This window comes from Neoarius graeffei, chromosome 8 (genome assembly GCF_027579695.1).
Source record: "Neoarius graeffei isolate fNeoGra1 chromosome 8, fNeoGra1.pri, whole genome shotgun sequence".
In the NCBI taxonomy this organism is placed as follows: Eukaryota; Metazoa; Chordata; class Actinopteri; order Siluriformes; family Ariidae; genus Neoarius; species Neoarius graeffei.
The window spans coordinates 7,547,537-7,570,401 of NC_083576.1; the positions used below are offsets into that span (position 1 = coordinate 7,547,537).

A 22,865-nucleotide genomic window follows, 5' to 3' on the forward strand; every position below is an offset into this window, starting at 1 on the left:
ATTCCACGTGTGAGTGCACAGAAACCACTGGAGCTGAATGGGGTGAGATGTGGTTGGGTCAAAACACTGCGTGGCTTATTGTGTCTGGTTTTTTTTTTCCCTTTTATTCGAACAAATCAAAAGGTGTATTTGGGGCGTGCTCAGTCCAGACCAGTGATAGTATCAATAAAATCCTTGCTTCATGCACATTCATAATCTGATTATAAATGAGATCGAAAGGAAATTTAAAATGACTGGATTCTGGATTTTAGTTTTGGTCTTTAGCACCATGTGTGAGTATTTTATTTTTTCTCATTCTGTTTATTGGTTCTTTAGGATTACTTTTAAGGAGCAGACTATATCTCAAAAAAAATAAAAATAAAATAAAAATCCTGGAGCTGATTAGTCTTTGGCAAATGATGTTAAATTTATTTGTTGCATTTTTCACAAAATTAATGAATGTGTTTTTTCTAGATCCAGTCCAGTCTGGTAGACGCCGTGTTCCTGCACAATCCCCAAAGCCAGATGTTTATCAGCCTGATAAGAAACTCATCGTGGATATCAGAGCGTCTGCGACTCTGCAGTGTTATATTTTTGAAGTCGAAGTTGAAGAAATTTTTTTTAAACAAGAAAACAGAAAACAGCCTCGAATAATCGTCAGATTCTTTAACACTGCTCAAGAAACGTTTTACAATGAATTCCAAAATCCTCATTTCCAGATTAAAAAAACATACAAACTGCTTCAATCTGACCATTTTAAACACCGCGCTGTCTGATGAAGCCGTGTACTACTGTGCACCAGGGCTTTACATTAACTTTTCTGCTCACCGGCCCATGTGGCTAGTGGTTTTCCCGAGTCACTAGCCATTCAGCATTTTCACTAGCCACAATTTTGTTGCCAGGAAATCACATTTTTTTCTTCACCATGATACGTTAAAGTTCAGAAGATCTAGATTTAATTATGAATGGCAGTGTATAATGTATCTCTACAGTAGCACTCAAGTATTCAGTGCTGTTAAGGTCGCTCCCTATATGAAAACATGCAACCAATTCAGAGAAAAATATAAACAGAGTATTCTGTTTATTCAAACCAAATTCAAGCCCCTTACAATATGAAATATCGTATAATATGAAAAATAACATTCAGTACAACTGAACGGATTCTAATATTAAAAGTCCAATTCAAAACATTTATCACTGAAAAACATTTGATGTTTTGATATGCAAGTATTATGTGTATTATCAAGTATTATTATGTATATTATGTATTATCTATTAATTGTGTGTGTGTGTGTGTGTGTGTGTGTGTGTGTGTGTGTGTGTGTGTGTGTGAGAACATGTGTAGAGAGAGACATTAATGTCCTCATTACATTCATCATCAGATGAGCCTGAATGGTCCATGAAAAATGGTCTTCGTGACCTGAGGCTTCCAGCAGGCCATAAGTTGATAGCTGGGGCGAGATCAACTTCTTTCCAATCGCATGAACGTGTCTAAACAGCAGCTCCATCCTCTCCAGCTCAGCCGACTTCATGACAGCCAGGGACTGAAAGCAATGCTGTCCTATAGTGAACCAGCCGTCTTCGCCTGGTTTGATGTTATAGTACCGATGTGTGCATTTGACTTTTCGTGGTCCTTTATTGTTTCGAGTTTAAAATTACTGGTGCCTGTCTTTGCCATACTTTCTACAGTCTTTGCAGTACATGGTATTTTTGGTTTTGCTATGAACTAGCCAATCTCGCCCAAACTTCCATTTGTCATTGAACTGTCTTATCTTCCTATTAGCGTCTTGTTCATCTCCATGGCCGCAGCCAGCTATGAGGCCCCCATGGTCCGGACCTCGGTAATTTTTAAGAGCTGAAAATACATTTGTACGCTAAATATTCATCTCATCTCATTATCTGTAGCCGCTTATCCTGTTCTACAGGGTCGCAGGCAAGCTGGAGCCTATCCCAGCTGACTATGGGCGAAAGGCAGGGTACACCCTGGACAAGTCGCCAGGTCATCACAGGGCTGACACATAGACACCGACAACCATTCACACTCACATTCACACCTACGCTCAATTTAGAGTCACCAGTTAACCTAACCTGCATGTCTTTGGACTGTGGGGGAAACCGGAGCACCCGGAGGAAACCCACGCGGACACAGAGAGAACATGCAAACTCTGCACAGAAAGGCCCTCGCCGGTCACGGGGCTTGAACCCGGACCTTCTTGCTGTGAGGCGACAGCACTAACCAGTACACCACCGTGCCACCCACAGCCTGGTAGACGAACACTAAATCATCAAGCTCCTGCTGTTGTCTTTCAGCACCTGAAGTCCATTGTGATGGACATTAAACTTAAATCCTGTGCTTTAGAGCTTTGAAATATATTCAAGTTAACTTACATACAATCACTTGATAAGATTAAGATTATATTTAGGGCAAATATATTACACTACCATAGACATAAATTAATATTGAAAGGTGAGAAAGGTGCTTGGCTCCTCCTCCTGTCCACATGGTGAGCCATGCTTTTCTTGTGTTATGCCTGAAACTTTCTGAGAGCAAGTTACAGGTCATAACTTCATTGTGATTGGATAATCAGCAACCAATCAGTGACCAAGCATTATTGCCCCGCCCACGACAGAGTAAGCGTGGTGAGGCATTCGTGACCTTAGGGCATCTGCTAACCAGCTAGCAAATGTCCTCACAGTAATTTTCAACCTCTCCCTTTCTCAGTGCATTGTCCCCACCTGCTTTAAACAATCTGTTATAGTTCCTGTGCCTAAGAAACCCCAGCCCAGCTGCCTGAACGACTATCGCCCCATAGCCCTAACATCTGTGGTGATGAAATGTTTCGAAAGGCTAGTCAAACCCCTCATCACCTCCTGCCTGCCTGCTACCCTGGAACTGCTACAGTTTGCCTATTGTTCCAGCAGATCCACAGATGACAGCATTTCTCACCTCCTTCACATCACCTTGGCTCATCTGGACACCAAGAGGGGATCCTATACTAGACTGCTGTTCATTGACTACAGCTCAGCGTTTAACACCATAATCCCCTCCAGGCTGGTCCAAAAACTGTGTGATCTCAGCCTGCACCCCTCATTGTGCCGGTGGATCCACAGCTTCCTTACAGGCAGACCACAGGTGGTACGTCTAGGCCGCCACACTTCATCTCCCCTCACCCTCAAAACTGGTTCCCTCCACGGATGCGTTCTGAGCCCTTTGCTGTACTCCCTGTACACTCATGACTGTATGGCCACTTCAGACTCCAACACCATCATTAAGTTTGCTGATGATACAATTGTGGTGGGCCTCATCTCCAATAATGATGAGTCTGCCTCCTGGACCGAGATTAAATATCTCGCAGACTGGAGTGAGGAGAACAACCTCACACTCAACACCAGCAAAGCGAAGGAGCTGATAGTGGACTTCAGTAGGAACCAGCAGAGGGACCTCCAACCCATCTGCATCAATGGGGCCCAGGTAGAGAGAGAGTGGACTATTTCAAATACCTGGGTGTCCACATCTCTCAGGACCTCTCTTGGTCCTGTCATACCAACACTCTGGTTAAGAAAGACCACCAGCGTGTCTACTTTTGAGGAGACTGAAGGACTTCAAACTCCCACTCAAGGTACTAAGAAACTTTTACTCCTGCAACAGTGAGAGTGCCCTGAGTGGGAGCATCACTAACTTGATGTGAAGCACCACCAGGAGAGATCAGCTGGCTCTCAGGAGGGTGGTTTGCTCTGCTGAGAGAACCATCAGGACCACCCTCCCTTACCTGCAGGACATTTATTCCAACTGCTGCAGGGACAAAGCCAGGAAGATCTCCAGTGACCCCAGCCACCCAAATAATAGACTGTTCTCCCTGCTGCTTTAAGGGAGACATTACCGACAGATGAAGGCCAACAGTGAGAGAATGAGGAGGAGCTTCTTCCCTCAGGCCATCAGACTGTTTAACTGTTCATAATGATAACAAGGTACACTACGGTGGGGTTTACATTAGACCGTATCAGCGGATCATCAGATTAACGTTTTTAAAACGATTAGCGTGCACACAGCAACACCAATACATGATTCGCGTGCACACAGCAACACCAATACACGGATACGCTCGGCTCTGCAGGCATCCTGCGCTCCAAATCACTCTGCCCTGAACAGTGAATGCCCTCTGGAGGGTGCGCACTCCAACCCTGCGCAGCTCACAGAGCGCACGAGTATAGCGCACGAGCAGTGATTCGGGACTGAGCCGCTGTGTGTGTGATCCCAGCGCATATCACTTACCACTTGCAAGTGGAAGGATGGCAAGCCTAAAGACAATTATAACTACACAATGGGCAGTATTTGCATCAGTATTTGCAGTATTTTCATACTTTTATACTCTTTAATGAAAGGTGATACAAGGCGGAAGTCCACGCCGTTTTTCAGCAGTCGCGCCACATGACCAACGCCAGCGAATCAGGAAGGTGGATGTCACAGTGACGTTGTCCAATGACGACGCCAGCTAGAGCTCAGCACAGCGTATCCGCGGATTCTCAATGTTTACACAGCACCGGACCAGACACGATCTGGATTGAATACGTGGACCCTGGCGGATTCCCGTTTCCCGGCGTTTCCAGGCATTTTAATGTAAACGGACAGTGCATCCGCGAAGAAAACGAGACAGATACGGTCTAATGTAAACTTGGCCTACTATGCACTACTGCACTTTGGACTTTAACCTTCATCCTACCAAGTGGGGTCGATCTGGACCCCGCACCTATATGTTTGTTTGCCATTTTAAAAATATGTGACATACTGCCTCACCGTTTTATGAATTTGTCGGAATTTATGTCTTAATTAAAACACTAAAGCACCGGAAGATCAGCTTTTTGCATTGTGAAGGTATAATTAATTTGTTACTGGGGTCCAACCGGACCCCAGAGTAAAGTTTATCTGTCTTTCATTTTATAATTGAATAGCACACTGAAAGTTAACTTCTTTTATTTCTTTTATGTTCCATAATGAAACTACCAAGGCATTCCTTCTTGGGGTCCGTGTGGACCCCACTGCTGCAATAAGCACAGGCTGCAAAACAAAAGCCCTAAATTATTTTACAATTACTTTTTTTGTTTTAAATTCTGTAAAAAAAGACCTAAGTTGTAATCCAGAATGTTTTACAGCTGCATGAGCTGCAAAAATCATGTATATAATGCCAATTTTTTTTGTGGCGCTATAATTTGCTACATGTATGCTAGTTATTGCAATATTATTGCGATGTTATTGCATTTATAATACATCATTGATATTCAGCCATAGTGGATTTTGTTCTTCAATAAAGTTATGTCTGTTTGCTGCATTGAATTGGTTCTTACTGCATTGATTTCAAGGTATTCCCTCCTGGGGTCCATACGGACCCCGCCTGGTAGTTTGTGTATGTAAAATTGGCTGGTAGGATGAAAGTTAAGTGTGTTCTTTATGCCTTGGGCCCTTTAGTGTATTGCTGTTATTAATACAAGATGTTCCGAACAAAACTTATCTGGTGATTTTGTCTTTATAAGCTTTAATTTTAAAGAAAAGTATTGGGGTCCAAACGGACTCCACATGGTAAGATTAAGGTGTAAAATAGCATGGTAGGATGAGGGTTAAGGACTCGTAACCACACAATCATCACATCTCTGCCATGCTTCCACTCATTAATATAGCTTGAGTTTTGGGTTTTTCCCCCCTTCCCCTTTATTTCTATTGTTTTTAATTTATCTTATCGATATACTTTTATACTCGCAACAACCTAAGGTACATAAGAATTTCACTGTGATTACTTGTAATTATATGTGACAAATAAAACTTGAAACTTGAGGTATTGTAGAGTCTGTTGGAGAGTCTGTTGTTGTGGCTCAAATGCTGCAGTATCTCTTACCACAAGCTCGTAGGCAGAAGAGTCTGTGGTTGGGATGGATAGAAACTCTGATTATTCTCCATCCTCTTGCTTTCCAATACTGGAGAATATTACAATTCCTGATAAAGGGGTAAACGCTGATTACAGCTCTGACTTTTTCAGCTTTCTGAGACGGTGCAGATGGGGCTGGGCTTTCTTGACCAGGGAGTGTGTGTTGTGTTGGTGGTTGATGGAAGATGGTGTTCAGTTTTTATTTTACACATCATCATCAGTCACAGCAGTTAGCCACAAGTGCAGGAAATGAAATTTGTCACTAACACGTGTTCAATTGTGACCTAAAAAAGCACTTGTAGTGAGTTTTATAACAGTGTGCGTAATTCTGGCATTAACACTACAGGACATGCTCTTTGAAAATGTCCCAGTGTAGATATAAAATACACTTCAAGGACAAGTCTGTAGATTTTTTGTCACTGAACATCATCATACACAAAGTGAACTCCAAGAACAGATTGATTTTTGGCTGTGCAGAATTTCACACAGAAAGAATCACACACCTGGATTTTTATTTCATAGACATTAGGTTTTAGTCCTCAGATCGAATCTCACAGTCCGAATCAGTGCACAAGAGAAAACTCACCACACGTGGAATAAATTTCACTTCTGAAAAGTAAACCTTAAAACAGAAATCATTAATACATTAAATGTAATAAATTAGAAATATAATCTAGGTACCAGAAGCAACATCAGAATAAATACAATCAGGTTTTTCTCTCTTTCTTGTCACTCTTTTAGTTTTGTTCTTTTCAAAATGTAAAGCCGCGTAATTCAGCTCCACTGCATCACGACCCTGTGAGAACGAACAGACAAACAGAGATCTCAATCATCACAGTGACACCGAGAAATCGAGGAGTTTCTTCCTGAGAGAATGGAGACATTATTTAAGATTATTTACCTGATTGGGTGTTTCCTCGGCCACACAATCTTGTTGAGATCTCACTGTCGAAAGAAAGAAATATATACAGTACTGTGCAAAAGTCTTGGCACCCTATTGTTTCTTTCTTATAAACTCTGTTATAGATTTCTTTTTTTTTGACATTATCAAGTCAAAACATTACAAAAACATTTTAGAGTTCCAAACGTTTGTTTTGTTCAAGCACAAAATTAAAGATTACAGGGAAAAAAAAACTTTCTCTCTGAGCAGCATATTCCATAAGAGAGCACTTTCTTTTCAGATTAAAAAAGAAAGCATAATGAAGGCTGCTGGGTTTTAGTGCCAAATAAAGAAGTGAGTGTGACAGTAAAGTGTCCAGAAGAACTGTGTCTGGTTCTGTAAGATGTTCAGTAAAACCTACAGCTCATTTCCGCATAAAACTGCACTCATTTGACCTGACACTACTTTTTATTTATTTTAAAGCAAAGGAAATTTCATCTTGCTCCAAATATTGACTTTCTTTCATTTATATTGGCTTACAAATTACTGTTGATAATATATATTTTTTTTATGTTGGAACATTTAATTTCATTATTTTAAGCCATTTTTGGTCAAAAACATTTCTTTACATGCACCTAAGATTAACCCTAACCATGGATATATTATATGGCTAGATGACTGGGTCTGAGTATCTTTAAAACAGCACATTTTGTGGGGTGTTCCTCATATGCAATGATTTTTACCCACCAAAAGTGGTCCAAGGATCCAAAGGGCAACCAGTGAACCAGCGACAGGATCGTGTGTGTCAAAGGCACATTGATTCACATGGGGCACAAAAGTTAGCTCATATGGTCTAATCCCACAGGAGAACTACTGAAGCACAAACTGCTGAAAACGTTCATACTGACACCTGTCTGTTTGAGCCAGCATGAACTTTTTCAGCAGTTTGTGCTCCAGTTGCTCTGCTGTGGAATTGGACCATGTGAGCTACCCTTCATGCTCAATGAGACTTCGACACCCATGACCCTGTTGCCAGTTCACCGGTTGTCCTTTGGATCCTTGGACCACTTTTGGTAGGTACTAACCACTGCATACCAGGAACGCCCCACAAGATGTGCAGTTTTGGAGATGCTCAGACCCAGTCATCTATCCATCACAATTTGTCAAAGTCGCTCAGATCCTTAAGCTTGCCCATTTTTCCTGCTTCCAACACATCGACTTCAAGAACTGACTATTCTCATGCTGCCGAATATATCCCACCCACATTGTAATGAGATAATCAATGTTTATTTATATATACAAAACATTGATTATATGTTTAGATAATATATGATTTCTAGGACGTAAAATATATTTGTTGGAATGTTAGAAATCTACACAAAACATTCTGTAATATTGAAGTCGAGAGAAAAATTAATTAGCAAAATTCTCTGCACTTCTGTATGATTCAGGCTCACCTCTGGTTTGTTCACAGTTCCTCATTTTACAGATTATAAAAGCTTGAGCGAAGATCACAACCACACACACTGCCACCACCACTGCGAGGTAGATCACTTCAGGACAGAAAGAACACTGATCATATTAACAATTTCATAGATAGATAGATAGATAGATAGATAGATGGATGGATGGATGACAGAACTTTTATTACCAACCAAATTTTGGAGAGTTCTCCAACTGTACTCGAGTCCCGTTCCCAAAAATGATCTTCCCACACACGGCCACAGCGCAGTAGTAAGTTCCAGTATCATTGATGCTGAGGATGTTCTTGGAGAAGTCGTACACACAGGTGTGTGTAGAAGAGCCGCTCTCACACTGACGGCTGCTGTTGTGATGAGTGTAAATGATTTGAGGATGGGATTGTGGTGAAGCAGCTCTGAACCAGAGCACTTGGTGTTCTGCTGCTCTGCTCTCAGAGAGAACCGAGCACTGCAGAGTCACTGACGCTCCTGCAGGAACTGAGTCCAACACACCGCTCTGGATCACTGACACTTTTACATCTCCATCACCTGTTCAGAGTGATAGAGACAGGGTGAGATCTCAGGTGTTTTTATCTACATTTACCAATAAACTGTTTTTCAAACAAGTTCTCAAACTGAAAGGACAAAAGTAGAAGAAGAATCATGGCACCAGAATCACTCGACTAAAAAACAATCTCGATGTGATAAAGTAAGTGAGTCAGGAAGAAAAGTTTGCTTGTTTTGCGCTTTTCACAGAGAAATGTCACAAAGTGCTTAACAAGAGCCATTTCACAGCATAAAAATGGAAAAAGAAAAACAGAGATGATGAAGTTACCACCAGAGCCATGTATTTAAAAGACTTACAAAACTAAAAATACACAATTAATCCATAAACCACATCCCCAGTGCATTCATATTCCCCAAACACCTGTCTAAAGTGATGTCTTTAGCGATCAGACCTGTTGTTCCACTGTCTGTCCAACCAACATTTTTAAAACTTCATTCTCCGTCATGTTCATCCTGATCCATCTAATATTAAAGTTGGGATCATTAAATCAAAGCAACGACATGCTGAAAAAACGTCTCTTTACCAAAATCCTCCATCGTGCACATACTGTATCTGTGGCCACCAATGAAACCCTTCACCTGGTGGATATGAGCTTCATGAGTTCTTTTCTCATTGTACTTTTGAGTCATTAGTCCAAAATGGTTGGTTTTTTTTGTGCATAAAACAGAGATATAATTCACAAACTCACTGTTTTGGACCAAATTACTTCTGGTTCTCACACAGAGTCGTCAATTACAGTGAAGTTTTCAATGTTGTCCAGACTGTAAAAAATGATCTGTTGTTTTAACTTAAAGTTCGTACCCGGGCTGCCTTAAAATTTTGAGTTCATTGAAATTCATATTGTAAATTAACACAATGAGGCGAACAATTTAACTTCCGATATGAATTTCAATTAACTCAAAATTTTAAGGCAGCCCGGGTACTAACTTTTTTTTTTTTTAAGTTAAAACAGCAAATCATGTTTTACAGCGCAGTGTGGACCTCTTAAAACCTGTACAGTGAAGAATGTTTAAGTTTTTAGGGATAGAACTCAATCGATCGTGATATTTGGAGATCTGTAAAGCTGCCAATTGTTAAAAGTGTGATATGAATAAAACAATATCTTGTGATTGAATTATTATTTTTTTTTAATTTGGCAATACATATGGTTCAGTTCACTGTGACAGGGATTTTTATTTATTATTTTTTTTTAAAGATGTTTTTTTTAAATTCGTTATTTATTTATGTATTTATTTCCAGTTTAATCACCAATAAATAATTTTTAAAAATTAAAAAAAATCCCAGAATTTATTAATTCCAATTCTCACTTCCAGAAATGTATTTATTTATCAATCTATTTGTCTATTTATGTGTTTATTAATTTATTTTAAAGAAGGTGCTATTTATTCATTTATTTGCAGATGAATCACCACATAATAATAATAATAATAATAATAATAATAATAATAATAATAATAATAATAATATACCCTTTCCAGAATGTGTTCATTTTAATTCACACTGCCGAGGATTTTCTTTTAATTTATTTTTACAAATTGAGGGATTTTTTATTCATTTATTTATTTTAACAGGTAAATCAGTTAAATTGCCATTATTACTATCGAAATGGAGACCGGCACCGCACCCATACATCTTAAAGAGCTGGTTAGTACTGGGACAGGAAACTGACTGGGAAAACCAGATTCTGGCGTCAGAGGGACTTTGACTTGATGACCACAGACCAAAACAAAAACACCACAAAATAGTAATTAAATTAAAGAATTTTAAAAAACCCTAACCCTTTCCAGAATGTATTAACTTGTTATTTATGATGGTAATTAAATATACAGTGTTCAGTTACTGAGTGTGTATTGTACAGTTTAAATTTAGTTAATTACCTCTTACAGCCAAGACAGTTCCTGTGATGAACGTAGCTTCGTGAAAGGAAAATTTCCCGCAGTAGTAAAATCCTCCGTCTTCTTTTTTTACATGTGAGATTGTCAGAGAAACGCTGTTCTCAGTCTGCTCCATTTTAAATCCTGACGTATTGAACATGGGGGAAATGTTGATATCTTGATAAGTAAATTTTCCTCCCACTTTTTGAGGCATTTCTCCAAATATTTGTTTGTACCAGAACAAACTTCCACCCAGATTAGTGTCTGTAAATGAGCAGTTAAGAGTCACACGTTCTCCAGACTTCACTGAGAGAAATGATGGTTTGGAAAAATCCACAGATTGGGCTGGAGCTAGAAAATAATAAATAAATAAACAAATAAGCAAACATATTAATAATAATAATAATAATAATAATAATAATAATAATAATAATCTCATCTCATTATCTCTAGCCGCTTTATCCTGTTCTACAGGGTCGCAGGCAAGCTGGAGCCTATCCCAGCTGACTACGGGCGAAAGGCGGGGTACACCCTGGACAAGTCGCCAGGTCATCACAGGGCTGACACATAGACACAGACAACCATTCACACTCACATTCACACCTACGCTCAATTTAGAGTCACCAGTTAACCTAACCTGCATGTCTTTGGACTGTGGGGGAAACCGGAGCACCCGGAGGAAACCCACGCGGACACGGGGAGAACATGCAAACTCCACACAGAAAGGCCCTCGCCGGCCACGGGGCTCGAACCCGGACCTTCTTGCTGTGAGGCGACAGCGCTAACCACTACACCACCGTGCCGCCATAATAACAATAATAATAATAATAATTTTATTAAAACCTCTTTAAAACTCACTGATGATGTTCAGAGATAAGAGAAGAATCCACAGTGATGTCATCTTCAGAGGTGAAGTCACACTCAGCTCGAGCTGCTGAAAAGCTGCCGTGTTTTTGTTCTTGAGACTTTCATCTGATTGGCTGCTTCAAGTCACGAGTTAAATTTCCTTTTCAGGTACGTTTCTATTTTTGAACCACACTAGTTCATCAGAAGTCTGTGGTTTTTGTGTGAAGTTTCCTCTGCATGTTCAGTGAGATGTAACTAAACCAGGACAAAAACATCAATAAGAAGAACCAAACCAACACCCATGCTGCAGTGTAAGAAAGTCACACTTCACTGTGAGATCACAATTTTTCCTGTTCTGATGTTTGAACATTGTGAACATTAACTGAAGCTCTTGATTTGGATCTGGATGATTTGATGCATCGTGCTGCTGTCGAGTGATCGGCTGATGAGAGAACTGCAGAAAACAGCAGGTGGATGTCTGGGTGTTCCTAATAAAGTGACCAAGTGTATACATGAGTGTATTAACGAAGTGAGTGATAGATAATCCCTGTCTACAATGTCTGACAAAATCCAATTTTAAATATAATTTTAAAGAATTTTTGTATTATATAATCTATAGTCACTTCACCTCAACGACAATCCAGCACACGACCTTCACATTAGATTAGATAAAACTTTATTGATCCCTTTGGGCGGGTTCCCTCAGGGAAATTAAGATTCCAGCAGCATCTTTACAGATAAACAGAGAATAGAAAATAGAGAAAAAACTTCAAGATAAATTAAATTAATTATTTACATATACAAATAGAAAAAGAATAAGATCTGGGGAAGAGAGGAAGGGGGAGGGGAAAAGGGGGGGCAGGAGAGATATGGCACTTTATGTTGCACATTATATTGCAGATTGTCCAGTATTGCTTATTGTTAGGCTAGCCTACTGCTCCTTCCCGTCCTCTGTCCTCCTGTTACCCCTCCTCCCCCCCAGAGAGGAGTTGTACAGTCTGATGGCGTCAGGGACAAAGGAGTTTTTAAGTCTGTTCGTCCTGCAGTTGGGAAGGAGCATTCTGTCACTGAACAGGCTCCTCTGGTTGCTGATGACGGTGTGCAGAGGGTGACTGGCATCGTCCATGATGTTCAATAGTTTGTCCATAGTCCTCTTCTCCACCACTGTCACCAGAGAGTCCAGCTTCATGCCGACCACAGAGCCGGCCCGCCTGATCAGTTTGTCCAGCCTGGATGTGTCCTTCTTGGATGTGCTGCCCCCCCCAGCACACCACGGTGTAAAACAGGACACTGGAGACCACGGACTGATAGAACATCCACAGGAGTTTCCTGCAGATGTTAAAGGACCGCAGCCTCCTAAGGAAGTATAGCCTGCTCTGTTCCTTCCTGTATAAGTGATTGGTGTTGCAAGTCCAGTCCAGCTTGCTGTCCAGCCACAGCCCAAGGTACTTGTAGGAATCCACAGCCTTCACCTCGACTCCTTCAATCAGATCTGGTCGTGACCTTGGACTGGACCTCCCAAAGTCAATGACCAGCTTCTTTGTCTTTGAGGTGTTGAGCTGCAGATGGTTCCTGTTGCACCACACAGCAAAGTCCCTCACCAGGCTCCTATACTCCTCCTCTCTGTCATCACTGATGCACCCAATGATGGCTATGTCATCGGCGAACTTCTGTATGTGACACAGCTCCGAGTTGTAGCAGAAGTCTGCGGTGTACAGAGTGAAGAGAAGAGGTGCCAGCACCATGCCCTGGGGTGCTCCAGTGCCGCTAATCACAGTGTCAGACGTGATGTCCTTCAGCTTGATGTTCTTCGGCCTGTCGGTGATGTAGCTGGAGATCCAGGTGACCAGCCAGGGGTCCACTCACATCCTGTTCAGTTTGTCCTGAAGCAAAAGGGGGTGGATGGTGTTGAAGGCACTCGAGAAGTCCAAGAAGAGGATCCTCACTGTGCCATTTCCCTTATCCAGATGCGAGTGTGCTCGGTGTAGCAGGTAGAGGATGGCGTCTTCCACACCAACACCTGCCCGGTACGCAAACTGGAGACAGTCCTGGGCATGTCATACCTGGGGTCTGAGGAGGCTGAGGAAGAGCTGCTCCAACGACTTCATCAGATGTGAAGTGAGTGCCACCGGTCGGAAGTCATTCAGCTCACTGGGCCAATTCTTTTTGGGACCTGGAATGATACATGATGTCTTCCAGAGGGTGGTCACTCTCCCCAGCTGCAGGCTAAGGTTGAAGATGAGTTGGAGTGGTTCACCCAGTTCAGCAGCACAGGTCTACAGTAGTCGGGGACACAACTTGTCCGGGCCTGCTGCTTTCCTGGGGTGAAGCTTTGTCAGTTGACCCGTGACCTGGTCTGAAGTAATGCATGGGGGAGTCTGTGTTGAGCTGGGGGAGGAGGGGGAGGAGGGGGCTGCTGCAATGACTGGGGGGAGGTGTGTTGAGGGAAGAAGGAGAGATGGCTGCAGTGAGGGGGAGGGTGGGGGGAACGTGGGCTGGTTGAACCGGTTAAAGAAGTCATTCAACCCATTCGCCCTCTCCACTGTCCCCTCACCGACTCTGGTCTTTGTATTGTGGCCCGTGATGGTTTTCACACCTTCCCAGGTAACAATTTTATGTAGTAACCATGTACTTACAACGTAGTGGTTTGGTAGATGTTACGTAGTGTTTTTACTGTAAAATTCTGGACTACCAGCAACGTTTTTACTACGTCGTGAAGTTACGTAGAGAAACTACGTACCCACCACCTTATGGGCACCTTCCCACTACCCTATGGGGACCTTCCCACTACCCTATGGGGACCTTCCCACGATACTATGGATACTTTCACACTCATATGGTCACGTTCTCACCACCTTACATTTTCACATCCTTTCTACTACCTTACAAAACCCGAGTAATATTATGCAGAAAACATGGAAGAAGCAACAATATTTTGCATAGTTGTTGCATTTATTTCCACAAAAAAAATAGCTGCATCAGCCAGGTTAGATTAGAAATGTGAACAATATATATAAAACTAGTACAGTTGACAAACATAACAGGTCATGTGTTGTAGTTTCACAGGATGAAATAGAAGATTCATACATGCATTACCTGAATCAAATGTAATCATGAATATGCAAAGGAACTTAAAGGTATTATTCTTCACTTTTATGATGGCCGCTGGTCAGATATTACATTACACTAAAATGGCAGAAAAACCTACAGAGACTGACTGCAATATTTACACACATGCCAACCATTATTTTTGTTCTGGCTCTAGAAAATATTTAATGGTGAACCAGTATTCAATAATCGAAATTCTAGCAGTGAAAGAGCTAACAGCTGTCTCTGGTTTCTGAATCAGATGAATGGTGGGTTGGTACAGTAGTTGTCTCCTTAGTTATTGCAGCCACAGCGGTGCGAGCCTGCAAATAGAATTATAATCAATGATAAATTGGGAAATCCTTGGTTACCATTATATGGTCATATTAAGTGATGTATGTACACATAAAATATTTGCAAGAGGCAAGTACCTCCAGATAATTCTGCACAATTTCATCTACTTGCATCAGAACCTTTCTCTGATATTCTATAAAAACACATAAAAAGGAAATGGTTAGTGTCATGGGCCACATAAAAAAATTATTCATTTATGAATTAAAGACATACATTTAAAAAATGGTTGGATTTTATGATAAAATACCACGTAAGTAATATTATTAGTACTGGATGTCACTACACAGATATTCAGACTGACAGATCACAAATGTAAGTCATTTATTCAAGTAGTGTTTCTATCTTTTCATAAAATGATCTCCACCACGCGCGCATCATCCCCCACAAACAGCATGGCGCTGCGCATGCTTTCTGCGGTTGAGATTCACACACTAACATTCATTAAAATAAACATTTAACGATAACATTTGCATATAATATATCGTCAGACTTAATCACCTTACATTCACATAGTGACAACAATAGCAAGGGTAACATTCTTACCTTGAAAGATTCTGCCGATCAAAGCTCTCCAATTATAACCAAACACCTTACCTTCGCACCAATAAAAACAAACTGGGAGGCCGGAAGTTGCTCCAACGGGTTTTGAAAGACTGATGCGATCCAGACCCGCAAAGCATGATGGGATAGAGGTGAGCCAGCATATGCCCTTTTCCCACCAAGTTAACAGGGTGGAGGGGGTCAGGGAGAGGGGCGGGGATTGGATTGGATTGATAATTTCTACGAAAAGCGTCGGCGAGCGGCCCGAAGGCGCGCTGGGAAATGAAACTGTACATGTTCATTCAGTGAATTTGAGCATATTTTGAATAATTTTGTTTGCTTCAAGCTTTCTGTTGTGTTTACTCTTTTATACCCCTCCCCTTCCCCTGGTCGCTGAAGGGGGGTTAAACCCCTCCCCCGGATCCGCCCCTGGGGGTCACAAACATAAACATTCTCAATCACACATCACAGGAATAGAAACAGGCTCAAATCACCAGTCACGGAAATAATTTGTTGGCAATCACGGATCATGAGAAAGTCCTCCCCTTCAGTTAAAGTTTTGCTTGCACCAAACATGATTTTGGATTTAAAAAAAATACCACTAATAGTTATATTAGAGGGCTACAATGCAGATAAACTGAAAAGACATGCCTAACTGCAAAATCATGAATCTACGAACTTTTATTTCATTGAAATGACCTCATTCAGCGCTATTTTGAAGTTAAAATACGATCAATTCATCAAAAGACCAAGATCACATTGTTAATGTTCTTCATAGAGACATGCAACAAAATGTACGAAAGCAAATTATTAATACATCGATCATCAAATAGAAAATACACACAACATGTTGACTACGTAGTAGGACATACGTCACTGGATGGTCACCAGATAACATATTACCACTATGTTGTCATTACGTATTGGCACAACGTTGTATTAGGATGTGCCTACTACGTAACGACGACGTATTTCCCTGACATTACCAAACCACTACCAAACCACTATTTTGTATATACGTTGTGTGTTTGCTGGGTTCCCAGACCTCCCTCATGATGTTCTCCTTCAGCTTCTGCTCCACCTTTCTGCTGTAGCTGTCCTTACCTTCATGTCTGTGAAGATTCTCAGTCATCCAGGTCATAGTAAACTGTGGGTGGTAAAAAGAGCAACTGGACTTGCTTGAAGATTCTTGAAGACGTTTCACCTCTCATCCGAAAGGCTTCTTCAGTTCTGTCTGACTAATAGGGAGTATCAGGTATTTAATCAGGTGTATAAATACCCGATACTCCCTATTAGTCAGACAGAACTGAAGAAGCCTTTCGGATGAGAGGTGAAACGTCTTCAAGAATCTTCAAGCAAGTCCAGTTGCTCTTTTTACCACCCACAGTGTCCTTAGCTTCCCTCACGCAGCACTCACATGTTCAAATCCCTGTTAAATAAAGCTGTACTTTAACATTTTCAGAGCTCGTCAGGACAGCAGTGTTTATGTGATGTCGTTTCTCAGTCACATGACAAGCTGTGTGATACAAAGCTGGTGAAATAACTCCAGTTTACGCTGCGAAGTGATAACAGGAACTTACTCATTTCATGGACATCCCATAACATTACACAAAACTATAAAAGGATAAAAAAAAATCACATAACGCTGAGCCAATTCAGAATCTCCTTCTTTATTTCTAATCATATGAACATATTACTGATTTAAAAGACGTTCAGTGGTCTGAAAGGCTAAAATGCTCAATCGTAACACTTTGTAGATTCACTGGATTTTGTTTATTACATTTGTAGCTTGTAACTTGTTTCTTTGACATCTTGATGTATGTCTGTGTGTCTGGCTCCAGCCAGCATGGAGAGGACCCTCGCCAAGATCAACCCACGTAAGTCAGCTGGTCCAGACAACGTATCTGGTCATGTTCTGAAGGACTGTGCCATGGAGCTCAAGGATGTCCTCGCTAACATCTCCCTGAACCAAGCTGTTGTCCCCACGTGTTTCAAAGCTACAACCATAATACCAGTGCCAATCCCATCCAGCTATAATGACTATCGGCCTGTAGCACTGACTTCTATTGTCATGAAATGCATTGAGCGACTGGTCATGCAGAATATCAAGTCCATCCTCCCTCCCTCTCATGACCCATTCCAGTTTGCATATAGGTCAAACAGTTTCATAGAGGATGCTATCTCCACTGCTCTACACCCAGCCCTCACTCACCTGGACTCAAAGAACACCTATGTGTGAATGCTGTTCTTGAATTACAGTTCAGCATTCAACACAATCATTCCCCAGCAGCTAATACAAAAACTCAGACATTGGGTACTCCACACCTCTCTTTGTAACTGGGTGCTGGACTTTCTTACAGGGAGGCCACAGAACGTTTGGGTCGGCAGTAACACCTCCAGGAACGTCATGCTGAGCACTGGGGCCCCACCAGGGTGTGTGTTCAGCCCGCTGCTCTTCACCCTGCTGACCCATGACTGTGTACCAATCTACAGCACCAACCACATCATCGAGTTTGCGGATGACACGACTGTGGTGGGCCTTATCACTAACAACAATGAAGCCAACTACAAGAATGAGGTGAGCCAACTGGTCCAGTAGAGTAAAGACAACAATCTCTTCCTGAATGTGGGGAAGACCAAAGAGATAGTGGTCGACTTCAGAAGAGGTCACTCACAGCATCCCACTCTGACCACTGACGGTGATGCAGTGGAGAGGGTGAGCAGCACCAAATTCTTAGGGATGTACATCACTGAGGACGTCTCCTGGTCCAACAACACCGCATTGCTGGCCAAGAAGGCTCAAACTCACATTTCAATTCTCCTATATGTCCTGTATATACAGTGAATTGACAATAAAATACTTTGAATCTTGAATCTTGACCTTGAGGTTACATTTGTGCTTCATATCTCAGAAGAACACAACACTGACACACCCATGTTCCAGGATGGTCACTATTGGGTCAAATGTGTCATGAGTTCATTCACTTTTACAGCATTTACATTTAATGATTTGGAATTTTGTTCATACAGGTTAAATTAAGAAGGCGACTAAAATAAACAATAAGGCATTGGTGTAGGTGCACGAGAGTGTACGAGTAAACCACATTTTCCATTCTGTCAGAACATCTTTGTCAAGACCTCACTGTGCAACACCAAAACACAAATATGGAACAATGTGGGGTCGATGTAGGCAGATCAGAATATCATGTGCTCTCTGATCATGTATTTTTTTTATGACACCCAATCACGTCATATTCTGGGGCGTGTTCAGCACAGAGCGCCTGGAGTATAAATATAAATCCAAACCCTGCTTCAAGTGCATTCATATTCTGCTCATAAATGAGATACAAACACTGTAGAAGTACGAAGAAATGAAAAATGATTTGTTTCTGGATTCTAATTTTGATCTTCAGCACCATGTGTAAGTAATATGAGTCAATTATTCACATCTAGTTTCAAAAATAAAATAAGTCTATTGAGCTTATTACTCTCAACCAGTTTGTGAAGCTGTATGTTGAAGCTTTTATGTTGATGTTTTTGAAATGCATTCACTATCTAATTAATGTGTTTTTTGTTTCTTCTTTTCTAGATCCAGTCCAACCTGGTAGACGCTGGGTTGCTGCACAATCCCTCACAGAGTCAGGAGTTTATCAGCCTGATAAAGAGCTCAGTGTGGATATCGGAGACTCGGCGACTCTGCAGTGTTGTATTTCTGAAAATGTAGTTGGGGTGATCGACTGGTTTAAGCAACCAAACAGAAAAAAACCTCAGATTATAGTCAAACTCTTTAAAGATGTTGGTGAAACATTTTCCATTGAATTCCAAAATCCTGGTTTTCAGACAGAAAAACATTTAAACTGCTTCAATTTGACCATTTTAAACATCATTCAGTCTGATGAAGCCATGTACTACTGTGCACTGACGATACCCAGCCTTGTGTTTGCAGATGGAACTTATTTAAAAATTAAAGGTAGGATTTCCACTAAACTTTCTTAAACTCCTGGTTTAATGTTGTGATATTTTTCCTTATTATCATTAACATGTTCAACCTGGAAGACAAATAATCCTGAAGTAGTGAAATGTTCACTGTGTTTTCTTCTTCAACTACACTGAGTTACAGACTTTTAGTCAGTGAATGATGATAAATGTTTCCAGGTGAACATGTTACTATTGAATCAGAAACATCTAAACCAGCTCTGGGTGATAATTCAGTGGGCTGTGAACCAACACTGCATGGAAACAGCACTAACATGAACACACAAGAGAAAACAGGTCAGATGCCTGATAATTCACTATTAATTAATCATCCTTAATTCATAATATAGTGAAATAACATTCTCAGAAGTGACCAGATCTCTCCACTCCTCAGTGCTCGGTTTGGGAACGGCTTTGGGTTTGTGTGCACTTCTGATTTTCTGTCTCATTTATTTCATACTGAGGAGAAGAAAATGGGATAAAAGTAAGTGTTTCTGTGATCAGATAAAAATTCCAGTGACTTTTATTCCTATCAAAGACACTAATGTGTGTTTCTGTATTAATAGTAAACGCTTCTGGAGAAAATTCTCCAGGAATGAATCAGGTACGTGTGCAATAAAAATAGCACTGGATTTTATTCTATTATATACTCTACACTTTAATCATTTTTTTTTTAAATGTAGATATCACTATGTCTCCTTTATTTACTCATTAGTCTACATGTGAAATGTTGCTCCATTCAGATATTTTTCCTGATAATGTTCTCGATGTCATTTATACAGTCAGTTTGATCAGATTTCACAACAATCCCCAGCTTTTATGTTTAATGTTGATGAACATTAACTGTGTAGTGAGTGTGTATCGTGCAGTTCCACAGATTGTCTGGTTTTTACTGTGAGCTGAAATCCTTATTTTGTTTTTGCTTTATTATTAATATTTTTAAAGGAATCTGAAGCTGAAACACTGAATTATGCAGCTGTGCATTTCTCTAAGAGGAAACCCAAAGCTGAAACAAAGAAATCTGGTTCATCAGATGAGTGTGTGTACGCTGATGTGAAGAAAACTGCACGCTGTAACATAAATGATTCATAATAAATGGAGAAACACACGGCAGAAGCAGTGAAAATGTTTTAGCAGGTTAAATATCTTGACTGTGTGTCAATTTATTCCATATTTTTCATTACAAGCTTTTAATTACTCAAAGATTATTAAACTATTGTTAAATATTTTTGCTCGTTTCAGCTGGACAGATAATTGATCTGCAGAATGATGAACGGATTTCTAGAAGCAAAATGACTGTATTTGGTGAAAGTACAAAAAGGGAAAAAAACAGAAAGCCGAGAATATTTTTATATTTGTTCACAATAGTTGCATAATAATACATATTAAATAAATTTGCCTGTAATCATGATATTTTTATTCACTGTCGCTAAACGCTCTCTATCCCCTTCAGACCTGATTTTTTTTTCTACTGAGCAAAAAAAAATGTTTCCACAGCTGATTTTTACTTTTCTTCAATGTAGAAAATGAAGTCCGAATATTTATTTTTTGCCAACTCATATCTTTATTCTTTTTTGTTTCTTGTCCATTGCAACAGAAACCAGGACTAAATGAACATAAAATCTCAAGAAACCTTCAGAACAACTTGCCATATTATTTAAGGAACATTATATATTATTTTTATTTATTTATTATTATTTTATATTATTATTATATTATTTTGTATTATATTTTATATGAGGAATGTGTTGAAACAATTTCAGTTTGGTACAAAGCACAGATGAATGTTGCATTTGTCACAAAAGACTTATATATACATATACCGTAGATCCTCTTGCATCTGGTAGCTTCTTTCTTGTCATCATAATTCGGCATGTGGTCCACCATGTCGAACTGTACTTCAGGTCGGGGCCTTATATCCTGATCATGTTTGGGTTGATGGATGTGAACTGGCTCAGGAGACGTGCTGGACCTTCCACGTTTCACCCCCACTGGTTTTTCCACTCTCACAAGACATTCATTTAGAAATGAAGGAGATCCAGGATGGTAGTGAAAGGCCTACAATGCTATTTAATCTCTTCCTTCCTGGTAACTGTTAGATCCTCATGCTCCTCTGTCCCTACACTGTCTTCTACCTCAACCTCAGCTGCTACCTCAAATTCTTCTGGCATTCAATGACAGTGAAACCTCTCCATTATCATTGTCCCTCTCTGAAACCAATAAAACATCATCTTTTACTCACTTTACTCCCTTACTCCTGGCCTCATCTGCCTCATTTCCTGAATCCAAGCAGTCAAGATCGGACAGTTCTCCATTTATCAGAAGTCCACGAAAGTCTGTGATTTTATATTCTAAAAGTACATCATTATTAAAAAAAATACTTTGATGATGATTAATATATTGTCAAACTACATTTTAGCTCTGAAATGCTTCCAGAAATTCACAGCCTGGTATACGAACACTAAATCATCAAGCTCCTGCTGTTGTCTTTCAGCACCTGAAGTCCATTGTGATGGACATTAAACTTAAATTCTGTGCTTTAGAGCTTTGAACTATATTCAAGTTAACTTTAAATACAATCACTTGATAAGATTAAGATTATATTTAGGGCAAATATATTACACTACCATAGACATAAATTAATACTGAAAGGTGAGAAAGGTGCTTGACTCCTCCTCCTGTCCACATGGTGAGCCATGCTTGTCTTGTGTGATGGCTGAAACTTTCTGAGAGCAAGTTACAGGTCATAACTTCATTGTGATTGGATAATCAGTGACCAAGCATTATTACCACGCCCATGATGGAGTAGGCAGGGCGAGGTAATGTAATCAGAGTGGTTTGTTTGTGTGTCTGTCTAACAATATAGCGCCTAGATGGTTGCACTGATTGACTTCAGATTTCTAGGGGAGGTGGGCAATGATTTGGAGATTTCCTGATTAAATTTTGGGGGTGATCGGATCAAGGTGAAGGTCAAGGTCACTGGAATCGGGCTGTGGCTGGACAGCAAGCTGGACTAGACTTGCAACACCAATCACTTATACAGGAAGGGACAGAGCAGGCTATAGTTCCTTAGGAGGCTGCGGTCCTTTAACATCTGCAGGAAACTCCTGTGGATGTTCTATCAGTCCGTGGTCTCCAGTGTCCTGTTTTACACCGTGGTGTGCTGGGGGGGGCAGCACGTCCAAGAAGGACACATCCAGGCTGGACAAACTGATCAGGCGGGCCGGCTCTGTGGTCGGCATGAAGCTGGACTCTCTGGTGACGGTGGTGGAGAAGAGGACTATGGACAAACTATTGAACATCATGGACGATGCCAGTCACCCTCTGCACACTGTCATCAGCAACCAGAGGAGCCTGTTCAGTGACAGAATGCTCCTTCCCAAC

The 22,865-nt window shown here is 40.7% G+C and overlaps 2 protein-coding genes across 2 annotated transcripts; one reads left to right on the plus strand and one right to left on the minus strand.

Annotated features, from left to right (window-relative positions):
• Window positions 1-8,424: 8,424 nt before the first annotated feature.
• LOC132890336 (uncharacterized) lies at window positions 8,425-11,580 on the minus strand. The gene is made up of 3 exons (XM_060927146.1): window positions 11,538-11,580; window positions 10,683-11,030; window positions 8,425-8,786 (listed from the first exon to the last, which is right to left on the minus strand). The coding sequence occupies exons 1-3, from the start codon at window positions 11,578-11,580 to the stop codon at window positions 8,425-8,427; spliced, it is 753 nt and encodes a 250-aa protein (XP_060783129.1).
• Window positions 11,581-17,352: 5,772 nt separating this feature from the next.
• Window positions 17,353-20,613, plus strand: LOC132890337 (uncharacterized). Its single transcript, XM_060927147.1, has 6 exons — window positions 17,353-17,383; window positions 19,096-19,476; window positions 19,662-19,778; window positions 19,876-19,971; window positions 20,048-20,091; window positions 20,427-20,613. Exons 1-6 carry the CDS (start codon window positions 17,353-17,355, stop codon window positions 20,571-20,573), a joined length of 816 nt encoding a protein of 271 aa, XP_060783130.1. The 3' UTR covers window positions 20,574-20,613.
• Window positions 20,614-22,865: the final 2,252 nt, after the last annotated feature.

Bases quoted from the DNA above. Each gene is read 5' to 3' on its own strand.
- LOC132890336 (XM_060927146.1), bottom strand. From the start codon at position 11,580: ATGACATCACTGTGGATTCTTCTCTTATCTCTGAACATCATCA. The intron at 11,031-11,537 runs GTGAGTTTTAAA...ATTATTTTCTAG, and splicing joins CTTATCTCTGAACATCATCA to CTCCAGCCCAATCTGTGGAT. The intron at 8,787-10,682 runs GTAATTAACTAA...CACTCTGAACAG, and splicing joins AACTGTCTTGGCTGTAAGAG to GTGATGGAGATGTAAAAGTG.
- LOC132890337 (XM_060927147.1), top strand. From the start codon at position 17,353: ATGGAGAGGACCCTCGCCAAGATCAACCCAC. The intron at 19,779-19,875 runs GTCAGATGCCTG...TCCACTCCTCAG, and splicing joins GAACACACAAGAGAAAACAG to TGCTCGGTTTGGGAACGGCT. The intron at 19,972-20,047 runs GTTTCTGTGATC...CTGTATTAATAG, and splicing joins AAAATGGGATAAAAGTAAGT to TAAACGCTTCTGGAGAAAAT.